This window comes from Scyliorhinus canicula, chromosome 24 (genome assembly GCF_902713615.1).
Source record: "Scyliorhinus canicula chromosome 24, sScyCan1.1, whole genome shotgun sequence".
In the NCBI taxonomy this organism is placed as follows: domain Eukaryota; kingdom Metazoa; phylum Chordata; class Chondrichthyes; order Carcharhiniformes; family Scyliorhinidae; genus Scyliorhinus; species Scyliorhinus canicula.
Genome location: NC_052169.1, coordinates 215,689 through 241,835, shown reverse-complemented (window position 1 = coordinate 241,835; position 26,147 = coordinate 215,689). Strand labels below are relative to the sequence as shown.

Sequence of the window (26,147 nt, the reverse complement as noted above, 5' to 3'; positions counted from 1 at the left end):
CACACCCAGGTCTCTCTGCACAGCAGCATGTTTTAATATTTTATCATTTAAATAATAATCCCTTTTGCTGTTACTCCTACCAAAATGGATAACATCACATTTGTCAACATTGTATTCCATCTGCCAGACCCTAGCCCATTCACTTAACCTATGCACATCCCTCTGCAGACTTCCAGTATCCTCTGCACTTTTGCTTTACCACTCATCTTAGTGTCATCTGCAAACTTGGACACATTGCCCTTGGTCCCCAACTCCAAATCATCTATGTAAATTGTGAACAATTGTGGGCCCAACACTGATCCCTGAGGGACACCACTAGCTACTGATTGCCAACCAGAGAAACACCCATTAATCCCCACTCTTTGCTTTCTAATAATTAACCAATCCTCTATCCATGCTACTACTTTACCCCTAATGCCATGCATCTTTATCTTATGCATCAACCTTTTGTGTGGCACCTTGTCAAAGGCTTTCTGGAAATCCAGATATACCATATCCATTGACTCCCTGTTATCTACTGCACTGCTAATGTCCTCAAAAAATTCCACTAGTTAGGCACGACCTGCCCTTTATGAACCCATGCTGCGTCTGCCCAATGGGACAATTTCTATCCAGATGCCTTGCTATTTCTTCTTTGACGATAGATTCCAGTATCTTCCCTACTACCAAAGTTAAGCTCACTGGCCTATAATTACCCGCTTTCCGCCTACCTCCTATTTTAAACAGTGGTATCACGTTTGCTAATTTCCAATCCGCCGGGACCACCCCAGAGTCTTGTGAATTTTGGTAAATTATCACTAGTGCATCTGCAATTTCCCTAGCCATCTCTTTTAGCACTCTGGGATGCATGCCATCAGGGCCAGGAGACTTGTCTACCTTTAGCCCCATTAGCTTGCCCATCACTACCTCCTTAGTGATAACAATCCTCTCAAGGTCCTCACGTGTCATAGCCTCATTTCTATCAGTCGCTGGCATGTTATTTGTGTCTTCCACTGTGATGACCGACCCAAAAAACCTGTTCAGTTCCTCAGCCATTTCCTCATCTCCCATTATTAAATCTCCCTTCTCATCCTCTAAAGGACCAATATTTACCTTAGCCACTCTTTTGTGTTTTATATATTGACATTACATTCGTTACTGATTATTGTTTATTGTTGGGTGTAAATTTGGGAGAAAATGTGAAAAAGGAGAATAAAAAATATTTTAAAAAACTTTCCTTATACAGTCTGTGATTGGTTAGTGCTGTCTGAGCTGTGATTGGCTAGTGCAGTCTGGGCTGTGATTGGTTAGTGCTGTCTTGCCCGTGATTGGTTTGTACTGTCTGAGCTGTGATTGGCTTGTGCAGACTGAGCTGTGATTGGCTAGCGCTGTCTGGGCTGTGATTGGCTTGTGCAGACTGAGCTGTGATTGGCTAGAGCTGTCGGCTGTGATTGGCTAGCGCTGTCTGGGATGTGATTGGCTCGTGCTGTCTGGACTGTGATTGGTTTGTGCTGTCTGAACTGTGATTGGCTAGCGCTGTCTGGGCTGTGAGTGGCTAACGTTGTCTGGGCTGTGATTGGCTAGTGTTGTCTAGGCTGTGATTGGCTAGTGCTATCTGAGCTATGATTGGTTGGTGTTGTCTGGGCTGTGATTGGCTGGTACTGTCTGGGTTGTGATTGGCTGGGTCAGTCTGGGTTGTGATTGGCTGGGTGTGTCTGGGCTGTGATTGGCTGGGTCGGGGCGATGGCGCTGTGGAAGTTTCTGGAATGGGCGCTGATTCTGTGGCAGCTGCTGGATGTCCAGCGGGGCGGTGAGTCCGGGGCCTGGGGCCTCCAGCGGGGCGGTGAGTCCGGGGCCCGGGGCCTCCAGCGGGGCGGTGAGTCCGGGGCCTCCAGCGGGGCGGTGAGTCCGGGGCCTCCAGCGGGGCGGTGAGTCCGGGGCCCGGGGCCTCCAGCGGGGCGGTGAGTCCGGGGCCTGGGGCCTCCAGCGGGGCGGTGAGTCCGGGGCCCGGGGCCTCCAGCGGGGCGGTGAGTCCGGGGCCCGGGGCCTCCAGCGGGGCGGTGAGTCCGGGGCCTCCAGCGGGGCGGTGAGTCCGGGGCCTCCAGCGGGGCGGTGAGTCCGGGGCCCGGGGCCTCCAGCGGGGCGGTGAGTCCGGGATCCGGGGCCTCCAGCGGGGCGGTGAGTCCGGGATCCGGGGCCTCCAGCGGGGCGGTGAGTCCGGGGCCCGGGGCCTCCAGCGGGGCGGTGAGTCCGGGGCCCGGGGCCTCCAGCGGGGCGGTGAGTCCGGGGCCCGGGGCCTCCAGCGGGGCGGTGAGTCCGGGGCCCGGGGCCTCCAGCGGGGCGGTGAGTCCGGGGCCTCCAGCGGGGCGGTGAGTCCGGGGTTTGGGCTCCACCTCGGGCCCGGGCGGAGCGGAGGCTTTGCGGGAAGGTGTCGCTGGGTCTGGGTGATCCGAGGCCGGGATCCAGCTCAGTCCCGGGGGTCCGTCCGTCGTGTCCCGGGAATGGCCCCATAATAATAATAATCTCTATTGTCACAAGTAGGCTTACATTAACACTGCAATGAAGTTACTGTGAAAAGCCCCTAGTCGCCACATTCCGGCGCCTGTTGGGGGTCACAGAGGGAGAATTCAGAATGTCCAATTCACCGAACAGCACTTTGGACTGTGGGAGGAAACCGGAGCACCCGGAGGAAACCCACGCAGACACGGGGAGGACGTGCAGACTCCACACAGACAGTGACCCAGCCGGGAATCGAACCTGGGGCCCAGGAAGCTGTGAAACAACAGTGCTAATGTCTGTACCCCCCCTCCACTGTGTCTCCCCCCCCCACTGTGCCCCCCCCCCACTGTGCCCCCCCCCACTGTGCCCCCCCCCACTGTCCCCCCCCCCCACTGTGCCCCCCCCCACTGTCCCCCCCCCCCCTGTGCCCCCCCCCACTGTGCCCCCCCCCACTGTGCCCCCCCCCACTGTGCCCCCCCCCACTGTGCCCCCCCCCCCACTGTGCCCCCCCCCCACTGTGCCCCCCCCACTGTGCCCCCCCCACTGTGCCCCCCCCCACTGTGCCCCCCCCACTGTGCCCCCCCCACTGTGCCCCCCCCACTGTGCCCCCCCCACTGTGCCCCCCCCCACTGTGCCCCCCCCCACTGTGCCCCCCCCCACTGTGCCCCCCCCACTGTGCCCCCCCCCACTGTGCCCCCCCCCACTGTGCCCCCCCCCACTGTGCCCCCCCCACTGTGCCCCCCCCCACTGTGCCCCCCCCACTGTGCCCCCCCCACTGTGCCCCCCCCACTGTTCCCCCCCCCACTGTGCCCCCCCCCACTGTGCCCCCCCCCCCACTGTGCCCCCCCCCCACTGTGCTGCCCCCCCACTGTGCTGCCCCCCCACTGTGCTGCCCCCCCACTGTGCTGCCCCCCCACTGTGCCCCCCCCCCACTGTGCCCCCCCCCCCTGTGCCCCCCCCCACTGTGCCCCCCCCCACTGTGCCCCCCCCACTGTGCCCCCCCCCCACTGTGCCCCCCCCACTGTGCGCCCCCCCCCCACTGTGCGCCCCCCCCCCACTGTGCCCCCCCCCACTGTGTGCCCCCCGTGTCGCTCCCACTGTGCCCCCCGTGTCGCTCCCACTGTGCCCCCCCGTGTCGCTCCCACTGTGCCCCCCCCGTCTCGCTCCCACTGTGCCCCCCCCGTGTCGCTCCCACCGTGCCCCCCCCCCACTGTGCCCCCCCCACTGTGCCCCCCCCACTGTGCCCCCCCCCCCACTGTGTGCCCCCCCGTGTCGCTCCCACTGTGCCCCCCCGTGTCGCTCCCACTGTGCCCCCCCCGTGTCGCTCCCACTGTGCCCCCCCTTCCCCGTGCTGATCCCTCTCCCTCTTCATCAACATCTGGCACATCTTGTTTGTCCAGCTGAGGTCATTTATCTCCTTGACATTTTTGTCATGACCCAGTTATGAAGTGATGCTGGTATTTTGGTGAATGATACACAAGTTTCAGCCTGAACACGGTGTAAATATTCTCCAACAGACTCCCTGAGCACCAAGGAACCTGACGGAATGCTGTCACCCAAAGATGCTGTATTTCCATCCACCCTAGGCACCATCCGTGCTCATCTAGCAGCCTGTAAGGAAATATAGACTAACAATGTAACTTCTAACTTTTTGTTACTCCTATTCTATAGTTAATGTTTGTTAAAATGGACTCGTACAATAATCAACTTTAAAGTAGAACATGAGACCAGTCTAAATGTAAGATGTAGCTTACCCTTTGACACAGTGATGGTTCAGTGAAACTCTACCTGTCACTGTTTCTAGCAATAACTACAGAACCTTCTTACCTGGCGGACTGCCCCAGTGCTGGACGGTGTGTCAAGTTGCCACCAGTGTGTATGAATTGTCCGCTGTATTGGAACTGCACCTATGGAAAGGACGTATCATTCAACTGTACAGTCAAGCCAGGTGTACAGTGCACAGTAAGTAAACCTTCTGTACAATGTTTGGAGATTATGGAAATATAAATCTATCCATTTCTGGCCTTATCTTTGGTTTAGTTCACCTGAACTTGTTAAAACGGCCTATTATATAGTATAATGCTGAACTGTCACCTCTGACCTCGTGCTCACTTCTTTGGACAGTCTCTGCCCCTGCCCACCCCCATTCAATTGATCCTTTCACCTGCATCCTGTACTCTCCCTCTACCTGGACCCTTCCCTTGCCTCCTATCTCCCCATGATCATTTCATTGAGAACTGGTAGCATGATATTGGCTGGCTCAATCGATGACAGTATTGGTGTCGCTTCATGCTCGCATCTGGATCTGGAAAAATTTGTCACGTGTACCTCCAATTTCCACCTCTCTCTCACCTTCACGTGGTCCATCTTTAACCTCTTTGACCTCTTTGATGGAAAAAGTGAAGTCGTCTGGGGTTCAGGGTGTACTAGCTAGATGGATAAAGAACTGGCTGGGCAACAGGAAACAGAGAGTAGTGGTGGAAGGGAGTGTCTCAAAATGGAGAAAGGTGACTAGTGGTGTTCCACAGGGATCCGTGCTCGGACCACTGTTGTTTGTGATATACATAAATGATCTGGACGAAGGTATAAGTGGTCTGATTAGTAAGTTTGCAGATGATACTAAGATTGGTGGAGTTGCAGATAGCGAGGCAGACTGTCAGAGAATACAGCAAAATATAGATAGATTGGAGAGTTGGGCAGAGAAATGGCAGATGGAGTTCAATCCAGGCAAATGCCAGGTGATGCATTTTGGAAGATCTAACTCAAGAGCAGACTATATGGTCAATGGAAGAGTCCTGGAGAAAATTGATGTACAGAGAGATCTGGGAGTTCAGGTCCATTGTACCCTGAAGGTGACAACACAGGTCGATAGAGTGGTCAAGAAGGCATACAGCATGCTTGCCTTCATCGGATGGGGTATTAAGTACAAGAGTCGGTAGGTCATGTTAGTTGTATAGGACTTTGGTTCGGCCACATTTGGTATACAGCGTGCAGTTATGATTGCCACATTACCAGAAGGATGTGGATGCTTTAGAGAGGGTGCAGAGGAGGTTCACCAGGATGTTGTCTGGTATGGAGGGTGCTAGCAATGAAGAAAGGTTGAGTAGATTAGGATTGTTTTCATTGGAAAGACGGAGGTTGAGGGGAGACCTGATTGAGGTCTACAAAATTATGAGAGGTATGGACAGGGTGGATAGCAACAAGCTTTTTCCAAGAGTGGGGGTGTCAATTACAAGGGGTCACGATTTCAAGGTGAGAGGGGGAAAGTTTAAGGGAGATGTGCGTGGAAAGTTTTTTATGCAGTGGGTGGTGGGTGTCTGGAATGCTTTGCCAGCGGAGGTGGTAGAGGCGGGCACGATAGCATCATTTAAGATGCATCTAGACAGATATATGAACGGGTGGGAACAGAGGGAAGTAGATCCTTGGAAAATAGGAGACCGGTTTAGATAAAGGATCTGGATCGGCGCAGGCTCTGTCTCCTGTTCCTGTGCTGTAATTTTCTTTGTTCTTTCTTCTTGTCTCTATTTTCGGTGATAGACTGACCATCAATATTCATTACAAGCCCACCGACTAGTCGGCCTATAATTTCCTACTTTTTGCCTCTTTTTTGAATGGGGGCATCACATTTAGTTGTCTACTATGTAGCATATTTAATATAGTAAACATTATGTGCTGTTTTATACTGGAAAAACAAGAGTACCAGCAGAAGAATTGGGGGTGATGACTGTGGGTCAAAAGATAGGTATTTGAATCCAGGGAGAGGAGTAGCAATGTGTAGAGCTCCATTGGGTGGTGCAGAGAGGGTTTGAGGTTCTGTTATCAATTCTGGAATGGAGAGGTGGTGGGACTGCTTAGACCAGTCAGTGAATAGAAGCTGGTGGTATTGTGCCTGATACCTTTCAGAATGTTGATTTGCTGAGTCTCTCCTTCATCTCCACCTTTCCTGTTCTCTTTAGACAAATTGGCACTATTTCTCATAAGAGTCAGTTTTCCCTGGTATGGATTACGATCCCAGACCAGACTCCAACATTGACTAGGATACCGGACAAGAACCCCAACAACTTTTTAACTTGTAAGATAAACTGTGAGGAAAGGACATTTTGCTCCAGGAGTAATTCCACACACAAACAGGAATATGGTATATTAAACAAACTTTATTATCAGTACAATATTAAATGTCACAGAAATATTGCTTACAGTTACCAGATACCAACTTAACAATAAAATAAAAGGAAACACTACCTTCTGGCTGATACCTTATCTATCAAGCAAAACCCACCACAGGTTAAAACACACTTCTAAATGAAAGTTAGCAAGCACAGGATTACTTGCTGTTCTCTGGACTGAGTTCTTTGAAAGATTGCTGGAAGAGAGAGAAAGGAAACAACCTGCAAATCGTTGTTTCTCAAATTAATGCTGAATCTGATCGCCTTCTGCAAAAGCTTCCAGCCAACCTAAACTACAGCTGCTCCCTCCAGACCTGGCTCTCCCCTTAATTACATCATCTTCATCCCACAAAAATCCCATTACCTACTTCACCGTAAACATTGTCTTTCATTATCTAAACCCCGGGATGCCTTCTTTCTATAAAAAAAATCAATTAGCCCTATATAGGTAAACAATATAATAACAATCATATACATGGTTGGAATGACTGACGATCTCACTTTTTATGATATCTTCATTGCATCTTCTGCAGCCATAGTGTCTGGGAAATGTAACTTAGATTCTTTAATAATATTACAGCAACGGATATATATACCTGAACTCAGACATTGTAAAAACATTACTGCAACAGGTGTAAAATACAATATACATACCAATTGCTAATGTTAATTACATACGACACTCATTTTTGCTCTACAGACATGAATGTGTCTGCCACACGACTGGTTTACCCATCCTTCTATCATATCTGGTGTTTTTGGGAATTCACTTTGCTCTTGAAAACATTTGCTGCTCCAGAATCATCCTGGAAGCCTAAGACACAAATCAGTTTGGATGGAACAAAGAAACAGCAAGGGGCAGCAAACATTGGTGGGAGTTGTTTATAGGTAACATAATCACAGTATAAGTCAGGAAATTGGAGGTGCATTGAACGAGGGTCGTAACACAGTAAACATGGGCAATTTCAATCTATATATTTTTCAGATCCCATGCGAGAATCCCAACAATTTAAAATTTATAAAACTGAGGGAAGACTTGTAAACCGCAAGAGTAATAAGACTGATTAATAGGTATCTTCTGTGGTAAAACAAACTTTAATTTAAACACTGAATTAACCACATTAACCACAATGAAATAGCTTTATAATTAACAGTTAAAACACTTCTTAATTCAAAGGAAAATAAAACTTTAACTCACTACCTGCACCTGCCACTGTATATTCCAATTAAGCAACTCAATACAGTTCAGAAGCCTCTTGTAAATAAAATTAACCATCAAGGTTATTTGGCTTCTCTCTGCAGACCTTTGGAGAGAGTCCCTTTCCTGAAAATCCTTCCGTCTTGTCAGACACTTCAATTGAACTTAAAATCCAATGGCAAAACAACGGACTGACCTCGATCTTCCCATTATTTACACCGTGTCTCCCAAGCACAAGGCATGTCCAGTCTCCTCCCACCGAGGTCCCATGACCTGCTTAACTAGGACTAAACTCAATCCCTCAAATTATCTACACCCCAGCGAACCTTCTAAATATAACAATATTCCCTTAGATGGAGGTGGTATTGTCACTGGACTAATAATCCAGAGACCCAGGTTCAAATCTCACCACTGCAGATGGTGGACTGTCCAGAACATTAGTTATGTTTTCCTGCCCGGACCATACAGGCTACTTCAAGCCGGAGGCAGTTTCATGTGTTTGCAATGAAAGGGGAAAGGTCACCTGATCCCCTGTTTCACGGTAAATTGTCCATTTTCATTCGGCTTTTTACAGGTTCTTCATAAATTTGCAGTCATAACTACTCGGCATAACAACCTTCATCAGAACTTTTATATAATCATTCTCTTCTCTCCCCTTATTTATGTTTTTGTATCTTGCTCATTCCATACTCAGGATGAAAATAAGATGGAACAGAAAACATTCCAGATTACGATGATCTGCCGGTTCTGTTGGCAGCTGCCACCCACTGAGTATCGCTGCAAAGAAACCACCAAATGTAAGACAGTGCAGTGCCCACGAGAATATTTTATTTCCAACTGCACAACCCTGGAACATGTGCATTGTCTTGGTGAGTGGTCTTTTCAGGAGAGCTGGTGAAGATGATGTGTCAGAAAGAGATGAACAAAGAACAGTACAGCACAGGAACATGCCCTTCAGACTGCCAAGCCTGTACTGGTCATGATGCCTGTCTAAACTAAAACTTCTGCACTTCCAGGGTCGCGCCTCAACCTCCATCATTCCAGTGAAAACAATCCGAGTTTATCCAACCTCTCCTCATAGCTAATGCTCTCCATACCTGGCAACAGCCTGGTAAACCTCTTCTGTACCCTCTCCAAAGCCTCCACATCCTTCTGGTAGTGGGGCGACCAGAATTGCACGCAATATTCCAAATGTGGCCGAACTAAGGTTCTATACAGCTGCCACATGAATTGCCAATTTTTATACTCAGTGCCCTGACCGATGAAGGCAAGCATGCCGTATGCCTTCTTAACTACCTTCTCCACCTGTGTTGTCACTTTCAGTGTTCTGTGGGCCTGTACGTCTAGATCTTTGCCTGTCAATACTTTTAAGGGTTCTGCCATTTACTGTACATTTCCCACCTGTATTAGACCTTCCAAAATGCATCATCTCACATTTGTCCGGATTAAACTCCATCTGACATCTCTCCACCCTAGTCTCTGACTTATCTATATCCTGCTGTATCCTCTGGCAAATCTCTTCACTATCCGCAACTCCATCAATATTTGTCATCCACAAACATAGTAATCAGACCAGTTACATTTTCCCCCAAATCATTTACATATATATTACGAACAACGTAGGTCCCAGCACTGATCCCTGCAGAACACCGTTAGTCACAGCCCTCCATTTAGAAAATTACCTTTCCACCGCTACCCAGTCTTCTATGACCGAGCCAGTTCTGTATCCATCTTGCCAACTCACCTCTGATCCCGTGTGTCTTCACCTTTTGTACCAGTCTGCCATGAGGGACCTTGTCAAAGGCTTTACTGAAGTCCATGGAGACAACATCCACCGCCCTCCCCTCATCAATCATCTTGTCAGTTCCTCAAAAAACTCTTATCAAGTTAATGAGACAAGAACACCCCCTCACAGAACATGCTGCCGCTCGCTAAATAGTCTATTTGTTTCCAAATGTGAGTAAATTCTGTCCCTAAGAATCTTCTCCAATAATTTCCCTGTCACTGACGTAAGGCTCACTGGCCTGTAATTTCCAGGATTATCCTTGCTACCCTTCTTAAACAATGGAACAACATTGGCTATTCTCCAGTCATCTGGGACCTCACCTGTAGCCAATGAGCTTACAAAGATTTCTGTAAAGGCCCCAGCAATTTCCTCCCCTCCCTCTTTCCATTTTCTGGGGTATATTCCTTCAGACCCTGGGGACTTATCTACCTTGATGCTTTTTAAGTTGCCCGACAACTTTTTAATATTGACATGACCCAGAATATTTACACACCCTTCGCCAGACACAGCATCCACCAAGGCCTTCTCTTTGATGAATACTGTTCAAAGTATTCATTTAGTACCTTGTACATTTTCTCTGGCTCCACGCATGGATTCCCTTCTCTGCCATTGAGTGGGCCAATCCTTTCCCTGGCTATCCTCTTGCTCTTTACATACATGCAAAATGCCTTGGGATTCTCTTTAATCCTGTTTGCCAAGGATTTTTCATGACCCCTTTTAGCCCTCCTAACTCCTTACCTAAGTTTGTTTCTATGTACTTCTTCAAGGGCTTTGTCTATTCTCAGCCTCCTAGATCTTATGAATGCTTCCTTTTTCTTTTGAACTACACTCACAATATCCTTCGTTATCCTAGGTTCTTGCAACATGCCATACTTATCCCTCATCTTGGGGATATGGCGAAATGGAGATCAAATTGATGCAGTTATTTTCAATTGAAAATATTAGTTTCCATTGATTTATTGGCAGCGAATAACTAGCTTGGAACAGTTGAAGAGCAAAGAGACTTTGAGTGGGGATCCTTGTACATGGATCATTAAAATATTGCTGACAAGTACAAAAAAATAATCAAAAAGAACAAATGGAATGCTGAGTTTGTAATGAGAGGGTCAGAAATGACATTCCAGCTCTTGTATAAAGTTCTTGCTGGATCAAATTCCCCTCATTCCCTTGGCTGTCAAGACCAATGCTAACCGTATCCTTTTATATTACTTGACCAATTAGGAGCTGGTTTTGTACCAGTAAGATCTGAACAAACAATCTAATGTTGGGGCGATTCAATGTGCTGAAACCTGACAGTACATTTGTATGACTTCTAGTTTTTTGTTCTATTTTTTCAGGTTAAGTATTCCTTTGTGCTTGATTTTCAACCATAAAGACACAGGCTACCCTGATATAATATGTTCTGTAAACTCTGAATCTTACATTGAAGTGATTTTTATTTTATTCGTCAGGCAATCGTACATTTCAAAAGAAGATGTATTGCAATTGGACAGGGGGTTACAAGTGGTCAACTGCGTTGGCTCTGAGGTGAGACCATGTAGTGATTTGTGTTGTTTCTTGGCTGAGACTCCTGTCTGAATTTTAATCTTATCCTTGCTCTTGTCAAAGCCTGACAGGCCTTTGGGTGACCTCTTATCATCCAGGATGATCTGAGAAGATGATTTGTCTTTACGGGAAGGAGACTGCCCTGTGCTCACGATAGTTTATAAAGAGTTTCACTTCTATTAAGAAGTATCCGTTAATATGAATCAATCTGCCCTTCCTTCCCACTCGTTCCCCACCTGAAATGGTTGTAAGGGACAATAGAGTGGTGCTGGATGAAATTATTTTTACCAGTTGTAGAAATCAGTCCGTTGTGATCATGTGGTTATTTCTAGGATTTGTGTCTATAACAGAAATTATTGTATTGGTGTCACTTAATGTGTTATATCCAGTTTCAGTCTTGCATTAGGACTTTCTAAGTTCCAGGAAGGGTTCAGAAATACTGAACAGTGAATTCATAAGAACAGGAGGACTTTCAGTGGCCAAATCTTTTCTAACATTCACTTGGGTCATGGTTGCTCTGATCCTTAACTCAACCTACCTTGGTTCTGTAATCCATAATACCCTTGCCTAACAAACTATCAATCTGATTTTTTGACATTTTCAATTGACCTCAACAGCTTTTTTGGGGAGAGTTCCAATTTTTCATTAACATTTGTTTGAAGAAGTGGTGTAGTGTCAGTGTCACTGGGTTAGTAGTCCAGAGACCCAGGCTAATACTGTGGGGACAAGGATTGAAATCCCACCACAGCAGCTAGTGGAATTTAAATAAAATTTTGAAAAATGTTCAATTGAAAGCTAGTTTCGGTAATGGTGAAATTACAATTGATCGTCGGAAATATCCATTTGGTTCCCTAATGTCCTTCAGTGAAGGATTTGCTATCCTTGCCTGTCTGACCTACACGTGACTCCAGATTCACAGCAAAGTGGTTGACTCTTAACTATCCTCTGAAATGACGGCGATGACCCACAAATGCTGGCCACGCTACTGACACTTGCATCATATCAAAGGATGAAGAGAAAACAAAACTGCTTAGCTCTAATTACAAAGTCCTCCTTCTTGGATCTCCTCCCAGAGGGGGAGAGTTTTCCACTCTCTTCCCTTACAAATCCTTCAATTATCTGAAACACCTAATCTGATCACCCTTTAATTTTTTATCTGCAATTTTAACTGTGAGGTTGAGTGTCTTGGGTTACAGGAAGATGTAGACGAGATGGTCTAAGGGGCAGATGGAATTTAACCCTGAAAAGTGAGAGGTAAACATTTTGGAAGGAGTAATTTTTAAAAGTTATATATTTTTATTACAAAAAATAATTTTTCTTGAAGTATTAAACTGTAAGACAAACCTGACTCAGCTCACCCTGTGTCCATTCTCGTCTTTGTTCCAGTCCTTTGACAGTGATGAATAATGGGAATTCTGGCTGATCTTCTCTAATATAGAACAGTGAGATCAGTTGTACAATCTCAGCTGAGATCAGTAACAATATCATGTGGAAATGCTGTTACTGACTCAGCCAAAAGAAAGTCAAAGAAAAGGTGATTTGTGTGTTTGTTTGCCGGTCAGGGAGGAAAACCAGGAACCTTTGCTTGTTGTCCACCATTTCCTTCTTACTTAATGGAAGTTTAATTTGATTTCAGCATCACATTGGGAGGGTTCGGAGCTGACCGCTTCTATTTGGGCCAATGGAAGGAGGGTCTTGGCAAACTCTTCAGCTTCGGAGGACTTGGAATATGGACCTTGATAGATGTGCTGCTGATTGGGATTGGGTATGTTGGTCCAGCAGATGGCTCTCTGTACATTTGAGCTGCACATGAAGCCTTGCCCTGTGACGGCCCTGAATTGTACAAGTGACAGCGCCATATGGAATTATGGAGCAGCAGTTGCGGGAAAGTGATGGGAAAGCAGGCTGCTGTTGTGTACAGTAGTTGTACTGACTGTTTTTGCCTTTTTCTCCGAAGGTGAGAATTTGTAGACAATTCAACCAGATGCAGTGGCTTCCTATTGCTTTTAGGTTTTGCTGATCATTGAAGTGACGAATGAAAGCATTCTTGGGACCCTGTGTGGTTTTTTGCTTTTCCACTGATTATTCTCCAGATTCTTGCTGGTTTTGATCGAGTCCTTCTGTGGAGGGCTGCAGACAGGCGAGGATTCAATATTTTCCTGAAAAACACTGGTTAAAAGTAATGACCCTGTCAAGAAGTGGAATTTGACAAAATATGGAATTCACTGAATATAAAACTGAAAAAGTTTGAAGTTGTTTGAAACTTTATTACCATTTTTAAAAATACTTTTAACATTTTACTCAGATAGTAGAGAAAGAAAGCAGATAAATAAATAGGGATCGGTGAATGATGGCAGAGTAATCACCAAATTGTGGGATTTTCAGCCCAGCAAATTGGGAATATTGCTGAGTTGTGTTTCCTGGAATTGGTGCTGGATGATGAAAGTGCACCAGCTTCTGATATGTCACGTGGCATGCACTGACGGATAGGGGTGTACCTTGGGATCAATACCTGTCTGCTACCAGTGCAGTTCAGTGTATATGGTGAGTAACCTCTGATATAATTGCAGATTACATGCCTGAAAATAACACACCAGCTCAGTCCGATTGCACCAACCTTACACCTGTTCTGCCAACTCCAAAGGGAACACAAACCGCAGGAGGCACTAGGTGGAATTAGCAGATGCAAATGATAATGGGAACCTCCTTTTGTGGCATGGGAGAGCAAAAGAGGGGTGATGGGATGCTAATGTGATCTTATCATGAGAATAATGATGTACCTATACGTTAGTGATCATTTCAAAATGAACCTGTGGTCTCAGGCAAGGCTGCAGCAGACTGAGCTGCAATCTGACTTTGTGCAGCTGACAGCCCATCTGGAAGACTGGTGGAGTGAGATGAGGAGGCAGAAACTGATCATAATTTCAACAATCTGCAGCCTGGTACTGTACAAAATCAGTAGGTGCATTGATAAATTCTTACTGAGACATCAAGATTCTGGTCTTCCAAGGTTGTCTGAGCTACAAGCAGTTTGACTCCTGGATTGAGGCGTGGAAAGATTTATTGTATTGTTACAAAAATGTGAAAATAAAGATTGCTGGATCAATATAACCCACAAATTGAAGAAGTCTCATTTTTTGATTCATATTAAACTTCATTAATTGACAAAGTGGGAAGATGGTCTCTTATTGAATATACCTGAATGACATGCAAGCATTGTTTCTAGTAGACAAGAATAATATCTGTGTGCCTTTGCAGTGTAACATCAAGAAAGTATTAGAATCATTCCGAATGACCACCTAAGTGATTTGTTCTGAAGTCAAATGGGTTTTGTGAATCTCGCTGAGGGCAATGCGTTCCAGATTATAACAGGCTGCATTATTTTTCACCAGATACCTTGAATCTGCATCCTTCATTCTCAGCCATCTTACTGTGATAACGTATAATATATTTTCAACCAAATATTACAATGTCCTGATACAACTTTGCTTTCTACTCAAGTCAAGCATGAGTTCAGTATGAGCACAAAACTATTGCCATTTACCAGTCACTGTCCATTTGTTTGGTTTGACAGTGGGGAGTTCTGTTTTAGTTCCGATTGGGCAACTTCAATTCTTTATGGTAATCACAGAATTTACAGTGCAGGAGGCCATTCGGCCCATCGAGTCTGCACTGGCCCTTGGAGAGAACACCCCATTTAGCCCACACTTCTACCCTATCCTTTTTTGGGCACTTAAGGACAATTTATCATGGCTAATCCACCTAAAAAGCACATCTTTGGACTGTGGAAGGAAATCGGAGCACCCGGAGGAAACCCATGCGGATACGGGGAGAAAGTGCAGACTCCGTACAGATAGTGACCCAAGCCAGGAATCGTACCTGGGACTGTGAAGCAACAGTGCTAACCACTGTGCTACAGTGTTGCCCTGTAAATCAACTGAATTGACATGCTGTTGAGTAGCATAAATCAGAAAAAGCTAACATGCACATTCAGCAGGGACTAGGGAAGGCAAATGGAATGTTCGCCTTTATTTCAAAGGGAATGGAATATAAAAATAGGGACGTCCAGCCAAAACTGCACAAGGCACTAGTTAGACCACACCTGGAATATTAAATAGTTTTTGTCCCCTTATCTAAGCTGGATATACTGGCATTGGAGGCTGTCCAGAGAAGGTTCACGAGGTAGATCCTGGAGGGATTTTATGATGAGGCTGAGCCTGTACTCATTGGAGTTTAAAAGAATGAGGCATAACCTTATTGAGATATATAGGATTCTGAGGGGTCTTGACCGGCTTGATGTGAGAGGTTTCCCCTTGTGGGAGAGTCTAGGACCAGAGGGCGTAATCTCAGAGTAAGAGGTCATCCATTTAAGACAGAGGAGGAATTTCTTCTGAGGGTAGTGAATATGTGAAATTCTTTACAACAAAGAGCAGTCGAGGCTGAGTCGTTAGTTCAAGGTGAAGATGGGCAGAATTTAATCCGTAAGGGAATCATTACAGCACAGGAGGCTATTAATAATAGCTTATTGTCGGAGGCTGGAATATTAGCCTTTGCGTCCTTGGTGGCTCGGAGGAGGATCCTGATTCAGTGGAGGGACGAAAGGCCTCCGAGTGTTAACACCTGGTTAAACGACATGGCAAACTTCATCCAATTGGAAAGGATCAAATTCGCCCTGAGAGGGTCGGTGCAGGGGTTTTCCAGGCGATGGCAACCCTTCCTAGACCTCTTGGATCAGAGATAGAAACTGAGGCCATGACAGCAGCAACCCGGGAGGGGAGGGGAGGGCGGGGGGGGGGGGGGAGGGGGGACAACGACGAAGGAAGTACGGTAGCGGCGGTGGCACGGGCAAGGCCTGCCCGAGGACGCTGCTAGAAATGATAAGTTGGTCTGACTGTCGGTTCGCCGGCGGGGGGGGGGGGGGGGGGGGGGACGCGCGGGTAGGGGGGGGGGGGGGGTTTTTTTTCTTTTTCTTGTTAAGTAGGGGGGTTTGACTTTGTTTTGTTATAATTTAAATGTAAAGGTAGGGGGGGTTAAAATGTTTGTATTTTGAAAAATTCAATAAAAATTATTTAAAAAAAAAAAAAAAAATAATAGCTTATTGTCACAAGTAGGCTTCAATGAAGTTACTGTGAAAAGCCCCTAGTCACCACATTCCGGCACCTATTCGGGGAGGCTGGTACAGGAATTGAACCTGCGCTGCTGCCTTGTTTGGGATTACAAGCCAGCTGTTTAGCCCAGTGTGCTAAACATGACCATATTGTCCATGCCAGCCCTAGGAGGCCCAGGTGCCCATACTAATCCCACCTGCCTGCACCTGCCCCATAACCCTGTAGCTTTGAGCACTTAAGCTGAAGATTCAGGAGTTTAGGGTCTCTGGCTCCATCACCAACTCGGGCAGTGAATTCCAGACTCCCACTACCCTCTGCGTAAAAAGTTTTTTCTCTCATGTCCCCTTTACATCTTCTGCCACTTACCTTAAATCTGTGTACCCGGTTCTAGAACTCTCCGTCAAGGGAAACAATTTTATCCTGTGCACTCGATCTCTTCCCCATATAATTTAGTAAACCTCAATCAACTCACCCCTCCGCCTTCTTTGTTCCAAGGAAAATAACCCCAACCTATCCAATCTCTCCTCATAGCTACACTTTTCTAACCCAGGCAACATTCTTGTAAACCTCTGCATTCTCTCCAGAGCCTTCCAGTTGTGGCCTCACCAGTGTTTTATACATTTCTAACATGTACTTTTATATTCTATATGTCTGCCAGTGAAGGAGAACATTCCTTATGCTTTCTTAACAACCTTGTCTACTTGAACTGCTGCCTTTAGGGACCCGACTTCATCTACCCCTCTATATCCCATTTATTGTGTACTCCCTACAATGTTCGACCTCTCTAAATGCATGACCTCACACTTCTCGGAGTTAAATTCCATCTGCCCCTTTATCGCCCATCTATATTGTATTGAAGGTTATACTATTATAACTTTACATTGTCCACCACTCAGCCAATCTTGTCATCTGCAAATTTTCCAAACATGCTCCCCACATTCATGTCCAAATTGTTAATATAGAACACAAACTAAGGGTCCCAACACCAATCCAATTCGGGTGGGAGCTATAAAATAAATGACAGAACCATCAGGAATATAGAGACTCAGAGAGATCTGGGTGTGCAGGTCCACAAATCGTTAAAAGTGCAGCACATGTGGAAATGGTGGTAAAGAAAGCATATGGCATGCTTGCCTTCATAGGCCAATCCACCTAACCTACACATCTATGGACTGTGGGAGGAAACTGGAGGAAACTCACGCACACGTGGGGAGAACGTGCAGACTCCGCACAGACAGTGACCCAAGCCAGAAATCGAACCTGGGACCCTGGAGCGGTGAAGCCACTGTACTACCGTGCTGCCCTGGGGTATCGAGTATAAAAGCTCGGAAATTATGTTACAATTATATAGAACATTGGTTAGGCCACATTTGGAATACTGTCTCCAATTCTGGTCACCGCAAAGGACGTGGCGGCCTTGGAGAGAGTACAGAAAAGGTTTACCAGGATGTTTGCCTGGTATGGAGGGTATTAGCTACGAGGAGAGATTGAATAAACTGGGATTGTTCTCCCTGAGAGATGGGGGCTGAGGGGCGACCTGATAAAAGTTTATAAAATTATCATGGGTATAGATAGGGTGAACAGTTGGAGGCTTTTTCCCAGGGCGGAAATGACAATTATAAGGGGGCACAAGTTCAAGGTGCGGGGAAAGCTTTTTACATGGAGTGTAGTGGTGGCCTGGGATGCACTGCTGAGTGAGGTGATTGAGCAGATACATTCGTGACTTTTAAGACTTACCTGGATAGGCACATGAACAGACAGGGTATAGAAGGATACAGGCGGGTAGTCTAGATAGGACACATGATCGGTGCAGGCTTGGAGGGCCGAAGGGCCTGTTTGTGTGCTGTATTGTTCTTTGCGTGTGGAACAGCACTTGAAACAACTTTCCATTCGCAAGGACATCCATCGACCATTACGCTTTGTTTCCTGTTACTAAGCCAACTTTTACTTTTTATCCAGTTTCCCTGTATCCCATGAGCATTCACTACCATGTGGGACCTTGATAATCACCATGCTAAAATCTATGTACACCACACCCACTGCACTACCTTCATCAATCCTTCTTGTCACTTCCTCAAAGAATTCGATCAAATTTGTGAGGCAAGACATTCCTTTAACAAATCTATGCTGTCTATCCGACTAGTCCATGCCTTTGTGTGTGACAGTTACTCCTCCTATCTCAGGATCGATTCTACTAATTTGCCTACCACTGACATTAGACTAACTGGCCTATAATTGTTTGGCATTTCCTTTGATCCTATTTTAAACAATGGTACCATGTGATGTGTTGGGCAGGCTGGGTTTACGTGGACTGCGTTTGATGCAATGAAGAGAGACAGGCTTGCTGAGATGCAACATGATTTTATTTAACATCTAACTATATTACATGCTTAACTGTGGGTTGACACTATGCTGACTTGACTGGAGACCTGAGGCTAGCCTGACCAGACTGACTACCACATGGCGTTTGTACTAGCTGCTGCTCACAAGCTCTGACTGTCTCAGAGGCTGGATCCCGAGAGCGGGAAAACTGGCGCCCTCTGGCTTTATAGTGGTCGTGTCCTGTCTGGTGATTGGCTGCTGTGTTCTGTGTGTTCACTGGTCATCCTGTGTGTCAATCACTGCCTGTCTGTACGCCATCATATACATGGATGTATATTATGACACCATGTTTGCATTTCTCCAGTCCTCTGGTACCTCCAGTGTCGAGTGGGGATTGGAAAATCAACCTCAGAGCATCTATCATCTCCCTGACCATGTTCAGCAGCCTCAGAAACACTCCATTTGGCCCTGGCGACTTATCAACTTTCAAGGATTTCAACTCTGAGTACATCCTCTCTCTTTATGATTATCCCATCCGGTATCTCAGTGTTCCTCTTGGACTACTATATCTGTATCATCCCTTTCCTTTGTAAACACGGAGACAAAATATTAATTTAGAACACTTCCCATAGCCTCTGCATCTACACACAAGTTCCCCACTTCATCTCTGACAAGTCTCACTTTTTCCTTAACGAACATTTTCCCACTAATATATTGGTAAAACTGTTTCTTTAACTTTATTTGCTAATTTTTTTTCATACCCTCTCTGACTTCCTTATTTCCTTTTTGACTTTGTCCCTGCACTTTATATACTTGTCTAGGCTACCTGCAGTGCTTTGTTCTTTGTGCCCATCTTTTTCTCTTTGTGTTTGACCCTCCCCTGTATTCCTCCAGACAGCCAGGGGGGTGTAGATTTGACAGTCCCACTCTTATTCTTGGAGGGGACATGTCTACTTTGCACCTTTAGGATCTCTTTTAGTGCGTCCCACTGATTTATCCTCTAGCGATGCTGGCCAATCCACCTCAGCCAAGTCCTTTCTTATTTCTACAATATTTGTCTTCCCCCAGTTCAAAACTTTTACTCCTGCTTTATCTCGGTCCTTTTCCATGGTAATACTGAATCTAACTGAATTGTGATCAGCATCCCGATATAGTCACCAACTGTCACTTCACCCACTGTGCTCATCAAGACGAAGTCTAGAATTGCAACTCATCTTGTTGGGATTGTCACTAATTAAGTGAACAAATTTTCCTGGACACACTGCATGAATGTTTCTCCTTCAGTTCCCCTTATATTGTTTCAATCCCAGTTGATTTTGGGATAGTTAAAGTCCCCGACTATTATTGCCCTCTTGTTCTTACAGGCAGAAACCTGCCTACATATTTGCTCTTCTATCTCCCTTTCACTATTTGGGGAGTGTAGTAAACTCTCAGTAATGTGACTGCCCTTTTTTATTTCTAAACTCAACCCGTAAAGTCTCGTGTTGACCCGTTCAGTCTCTCATCCCTTCTCAAAACTGGAATGGGATTCCTTAACCATTAGTGCTGCTCCCCCTCCTCCTCCTCCCCCTCTGTCCTGCCTGAAAACTGTATCCAGGGATATTGAGCTGCCAATTTCCCCCCTCCTTTAACCAGGTTTATGTGTATAGCAATGACATTCTGCTGCCATGTATCTACCCCTGATCTCAACTCATCTTCCTAGTTTGTAATACTCCCCGCATTGAAGTATAAACAGTTTAACCTTGCCATTTTCTCTTGCTGGACACTTTTAAAAAACTTTGCTTCTCCTGTAATTCCAAGTCTATCACAACATCTTCCACATCATTGGCTAAAGTTCTGCCTCCATTTTCCTGATCTGCCTTTGACCTATCTGACCCTACACCTGGGATGTCATCCCCCTGTCACACTAGGTTAAATACTTTCCAACAGAAATAGTGAAAGCCCCTGCAAGGACCTTGGTCCCAGCTTTGCCTGGGTGCAGGTCCCACCTCAGAACCAGTCCCAATGCCTCAAGGATCTGAATCCCTCCCAGCTGCACCACCTCTCCAGCCACGCATTCATCAGATCTATCCTCCTATTCCTGCTCTTTCTAGCGCGTGGAGCTGAGAGTAATCCTGAGATTACTACATTTGAGGTCCTGGATTGTAGTTCATCTCCCAACCTCCTGTACTCAGCTTTAGGTCCTCATCCCTTAGTTTGCCGATGCATTGGTACCACAACCACTGGCTGTTCACCTAGCCCCCCCAGAATGCCCTGCAGCCGCTCCATGACATTCCCGACCCTGGCATCAGAGAGGCAACATACCATACTTGATTCACGTTTGTGATCACAGAAGCGTCTGTCTATAGAGGCTGGTTTAGCACTCTGGGCTAAATCGCTGGCTTTTAAAGCAGACCAAGGAAGGCCAGCAGCACGGTTCGATTCCCGTATCAGCCTGGCGACTAGGGTCTTTTCACAGTAACTTCATTGAAGTCTAATTTTACGGTACTAATCTATACTCCTTTTTATTTATATATTTATTTTAGACCCAACTATGTTTTAAACAATGAATTTGATTAAAAAGATTGGGAAAAAAAACCTCATAGAACATAGAACATAGAACGATACAGCGCAGTACAGGCCCTTCGGCCCTCGATGTTGCACCGACATGGAAAAAATCTAAAGGCCATCTAACCTACACTATGCCCTTATCATCCATATGCTTATCCAATAAACTTTTAAATGCCCTCAATGTTGGCGTGTTCACTACTGTTGCAGGTAGGGCATTCCACGGCCTCACCACTCTTTGCGTAAAAAACCCACCTCTGACCTCTGCCCTATATCTATTACCCCTCAATTTAAGGCTATGTCCCCTCGTGCTAGCCACCTCCATCCGCGGGAGAAGGCTCTCGCTGTCCACCCTATCTAACCCTCTGATCATTTTGTATGCCTCTATTAAGTCACCTCTTAACCTTCTTCTCTCTAACGAAAACAACCTCAAGTCCATCAGCCTTTCCTCATAAGATTTTCCCTCCATACCAGGCAACATCCTGGTAAATCTCCTCTGCACCCGTTCCAAAGCTTCTACGTCCTTCCTATAATGAGGCGACCAGAACTGTACGCAATACTCCAAATGCGGCCGTACCAGAGTTTTGTACAACTGCAACATGACCTCATGGCTCCGGAACTCAATCCCTCTACCAATAAAGGCCAACACACCATAGGCCTTCTTCACAACCCTATCAACCTGGGTGGCAACTTTCAGGGATCTATGTACATGGACACCGAGATCCCTCTGCTCATCCACACTACCAAGAATTTTACCATTAGCCAAATATTCCGCATTTCTGTTATTCTTTCCAAAGTGAATCACCTCGCACTTCTCCACATTAAACTCCATTTGCCACCTCTCAGCCCAGCTCTGCAGCTTATCTATGTCCCTCTGTAACCTGCAACATCCTTCCGCACTGTCTACAACTCCACCGACTTTAGTGTCGTCTGCAAATTTACTCACCCATCCTTCTGCGCCCTCCTCTAGGTCATTTATAAAAATGACAAACAGCAACGGCCCCAGAACAGATCCTTGTGGTACGCCACTCGTAACTGAACTCCATTCTGAACATTTCCCATCAACTACCACTCTCTGTCTTCTTTCAACTAGCCAATTTCTGATCCACATCTCTAAATCACCCTCAATCCCCAGCCTCCGTATTTTCTGCAATAGACGACCGTGGGGAACCTTATCAAACGCTTTACTGAAATCCATATACACCACATCAACTGCTCTACCCTCGTCTACCTGTTCAGTCACCTTCTCAAAGAACTCGATAAGGTTTGTGAGGCATGACCTACCCTTCACAAAACCATGCTGACTGTCCCTAATCATATTATTCCTATCTAGATGATTATAAATCGTATCTTTTATAATCCTCTCCAAGACTTTACCCACCACAGACGTTAGGCTCACCGGCCTATAGTTACCGGGGTTATCTCTACTCCCCTTCTTGAACAAAGGGACCACATTTGCTATCCTCCAGTCCTCTGGCACTATTCCTGTAGCCAATGATGACCTAAAAATCAAAGCCAAAGGCTCAGCAATCTCTTCCCTGGCTTCCCAGAGAATCCTAGGATAAATCCCATCCGGCCCCGGGGACTTATCTATTTTCACCTTGTCCAGAATTGCCAACACTTCTTCCCTACGCACCTCAATGCCATCTATTCTAATAGCCTGGGTCTCAGCATTCTCCTCCACAATATTATCTTTTTCTTGAGTGAATACTGACGAAAAGTATTCATTTAGTATCTCGCTTATCTCCTCAGCCTCCACACACAACTTCCCACCACTGTCCTTGACTGGCCCTACTCTTACCCTAGTCATTCTTTTATTCCTGACATACCTATAGAAAGCTTTTGGGTTTTCCTTGATCCTACCTGCCAAAGACTTCTCATGTCCCCTCCTTGCTCGTCTCAGCTCTCTCTTTAGATCCTTCCTCGCTTCCTTGTAAATATCAAGCGCCCCAACTGAAACTTCACGCCTCATCTTCACATAGGCCTCCTTCTTCCTCTTAACAAGAGATTCCACTTCTTTGGTAAACCACGGTTCCCTCGCTCGACCCCTTCCTCCCTGCCTGACTGGTACGTACTTATCAAGAACATGCAATAGCTGTTCCTTGAACAAGCTCCACATATCCAGTGTGCCCAACCCTTGCAGCCTACTTCTCCAACCAACACATCCTAAGTCATGTCTAATGGCATCATAATTGCCCTTCCCCCAGCTATAACTCTTGCCCTGCGGGGTATACTTATCCCTTTCCATCACTAACGTAAAGGTCACCGAATTGTGGTCACTGTTTCCAAAGTGCTCACCTACCTCCAGATCTAACACCTGGCCTGGTTCATTACCCAAAACCAAATCCAATGTGGCCTCGCCTCTTGTTGGCCTGTCAACATATTGTGTCAGGAAACCCTCCTGCACACATTGTACAAAGAATGACCCATCTAATGTACTCGAACTATATCTTTTCCAGTCAATATTTGGAAAGTTAAAGTCTCCCATAACAACTACCCTGTTACTTTCGCTCTTTTCCAGAATCATCTTCGCCATCCTTTCCTCTACATCCCTAGAACTATTAGGTGGCCTATAGAAAACTCCCAACAGGGTGACCTCTCCTTTCCTGTTTCTACCCCCGGCCCATACTACCTCAGAAGAAGAGTCCCCATCTAGCATCCTTTCCGCCACCGTAATACTGTCCTTGACTAGCAGCGCCACACCTCCCCCTCTTTTGCCCCCTTCTCTGAGCTTACTAAAACACCTAAACCCCGGAACCTGCAACAACCATTCCTGTCCCTGCTCTATCCATGTCTCTGAAATGGCCACAACATCGAAGTCCCAGGTACCGACCCATGCTGCCAGTTCCCCTACCTTATTTCGTATACTCCTGGCATTGAAGTAGACACACTTCAAACCACCTACCTGAACACTGGCACCCTCCTGCGAAGTCAAATCTGTGCTCCTGACCTCTATACTCTCAATCTCCCGTACCCTAAAACTACAATCCAGGTTCCCATGCCCCTGCTGAATTAGTTTAAACCCCCCCAAAGAGCACTAACAAATCTCCCCCCCAGGATATTGGTGCCCCTCAGGTTCAGATGTAGACCATCCTGTCTATAGAGGTCCCACCTTCCCCAGAAAGAGCCCCAGTTATCCAGAAATCTGAATCCCTCCCGCCTGCACCATCCCTGTAGCCACGTGTTTAATTGCTCTCTCTCCCTATTCCTCATCTCACTATCACGTGGCACGGGCAACAACCCAGAGATAACAACTCTGTTTGTTCTCGCTCTGAGCTTCCATCCTAGCTCCCTAAAGGCCTGCCTGACATCCTTGTCCCCTTTCCTACCTATGTCGTTAGTGCCAATGTGGACTACGACTTGGGGCTGCTCCCCCTCCCCCTTAAGGACCCGGAAAACACGATCCGAGACATCACGTACCCTTGCACCTGGGAGGCAACATACCAAACGTGAGTCTCTCTCGCTCCCACAAAATCTCCTATCTGTGCCCCTGACTATTGAGTCCCCAATTACTAATGTTCTACTCCTTTCCCCCCTTCCCTTCTGAGCAACAGGGACAGACTCCGTGCCAGAGGCCCGTACCCCATGGCTTACCCCTGGTAAGTCGTCCCCCCCCACAAGTATCCAAAACGGTATACTTGTTACTCAGGGGAACGACCGCAGGGGGTCCCTGCACTGACTGCTTCTTCCCAGTCCCTCTTACAGTTACCCATCTATCTCCAGTCTTTGGTGTAACTATTTCCCTGAAGCTCCTATCTATGACCCCCTCTGCCTCCCGAATGATCCGAAGTTCATCCAGCTCAAGCTCCAGGTCCCTAACACGGTTTTTGAGGAGCTGGAGTTGGGTGCACTTCCCACAGATGAAATCAGCAGGGACACTGACGGCGTCCCTCACCTCAAACATTCTGCACCTCAAACCTACTCACCAAATCAGTTGCTTTGGCTGGTCCTACGTCACTTTCTGAACTGGCGGTATGTATTTATCCTTCTCCATTGTTCTTTCAAACTCCCAGCTGCTCTCGCTCTTACATCTTCTCCACTCCTTATTATACAATTGATAACTGTACTCACCCAATTAGCTCTTTCGATTTTCTGGCTCTGCTTTCAGGGTCACTTCTCCTTTATCCTACAAGCTTGGTTCACTAACCGTTATCTTTTTCAGTTACACAGTCCCTAATATCAGTTACTCACCAACCAATCAGTTTACCACATCCTGTGATATTGCTGTTGATTTTTTTCTTGAACCCCAGCATGCTGTTTGAACAGCTCCTGAGCCTCGAGAAGACCCCGAGCCTCGGGCTGTCTTTATCCGTGCCTCAGTACACGGTGACCCACGCAGGTCCAGTCCTCCCTCCTGCCGAAGGCAAGTCAAGAGTTTTGGGGCGAAGATGGAGTTGAGGATTATCACATAAGATCAGTCATGATCTCATTGAATGGTGGAGCAGACTCGATGGGCCAAATGGCCTACTTCTGCTTCCACATCTTGGGATCTTATCTGTACCTCTTCCAAATAGTCAAACACAAATGGTAATTGTCAATTGTACCTTTGCCAGCTCTTCAATTAGACTCGCCCAAAGCGGAATGTATAATATCCCCTCTTTAAGATTAGCCTAACAGTCTTTGTTACTCATTAATTACTCTCAAAACCTTGGGTGTTCAGATTCAATTTTCACCTTTCTACCTGCCGCCCTTAACTCCTGTATCAATACAGTAAAAAACAATTTTTTTTTTTTTACAGAATATCCTCCTTCGAACTTCACACAATATCCTCTATGTAATTAGAACACATTCAGCAATGCTGTGTTCTATGGTCCAAATATAAATATAACCAGGGGCTGGTTTAGCACAGTGGGCTAAATCGCTGGCTTGTAGTGCAGAACAATGCCAGCAGCACGGGTTTAATTCCCGTACCAGCCTCCCCGAAGAGGCGCCGGAATATGGCGACTAGGGGCTTTTCACAGTAACTTCACTGAAGCCTACTTGTGACAATAAATGAT

The 26,147-nt window shown here is 46.4% G+C and overlaps 2 protein-coding genes and 1 long non-coding RNA gene across 7 annotated transcripts in view; 1 reads left to right on the top strand and 2 right to left on the bottom strand.

Moving 5' to 3' along the window:
- The first annotated feature begins 1,650 nt into the window (after window positions 1-1,650).
- Window positions 1,651-14,292, top strand: tm2d3 (TM2 domain containing 3). 5 transcript variants are annotated; one of them, XM_038784507.1, is made up of 6 exons: window positions 1,665-1,789; window positions 3,996-4,091; window positions 4,283-4,440; window positions 8,537-8,711; window positions 11,080-11,155; window positions 12,810-14,292. In XM_038784507.1, exons 1-6 carry the CDS (start codon window positions 1,723-1,725, stop codon window positions 12,973-12,975), a joined length of 738 nt encoding a protein of 245 aa, XP_038640435.1. In that variant the 5' UTR covers window positions 1,665-1,722; the 3' UTR covers window positions 12,976-14,292. The 5 variants fall into 5 exon arrangements, with proteins under 5 accessions (XP_038640438.1, XP_038640435.1, XP_038640434.1 ...); XM_038784506.1 differs by having other exon boundaries at window positions 1,708-1,822; XM_038784511.1 differs by lacking the exon at window positions 1,665-1,789 and adding an exon at window positions 2,078-2,322.
- Window positions 6,613-12,810, bottom strand: LOC119956929. The gene is made up of 2 exons (XR_005458708.1): window positions 12,518-12,810; window positions 6,613-7,458 (listed from the first exon to the last, which is right to left on the bottom strand). It is a non-coding gene; the product is annotated as an uncharacterized LOC119956929 (long non-coding RNA).
- Window positions 13,146-26,147, bottom strand: part of larp6a (La ribonucleoprotein 6, translational regulator a) — a 25,990-nt gene continuing 12,988 nt past the window's right edge. The window contains exon 3 of the mRNA XM_038784505.1: window positions 13,146-13,342. The gene's annotated coding sequence lies outside the window, so the exon portion shown is untranslated. The remainder of the gene's footprint in view (window positions 13,343-26,147) is intronic.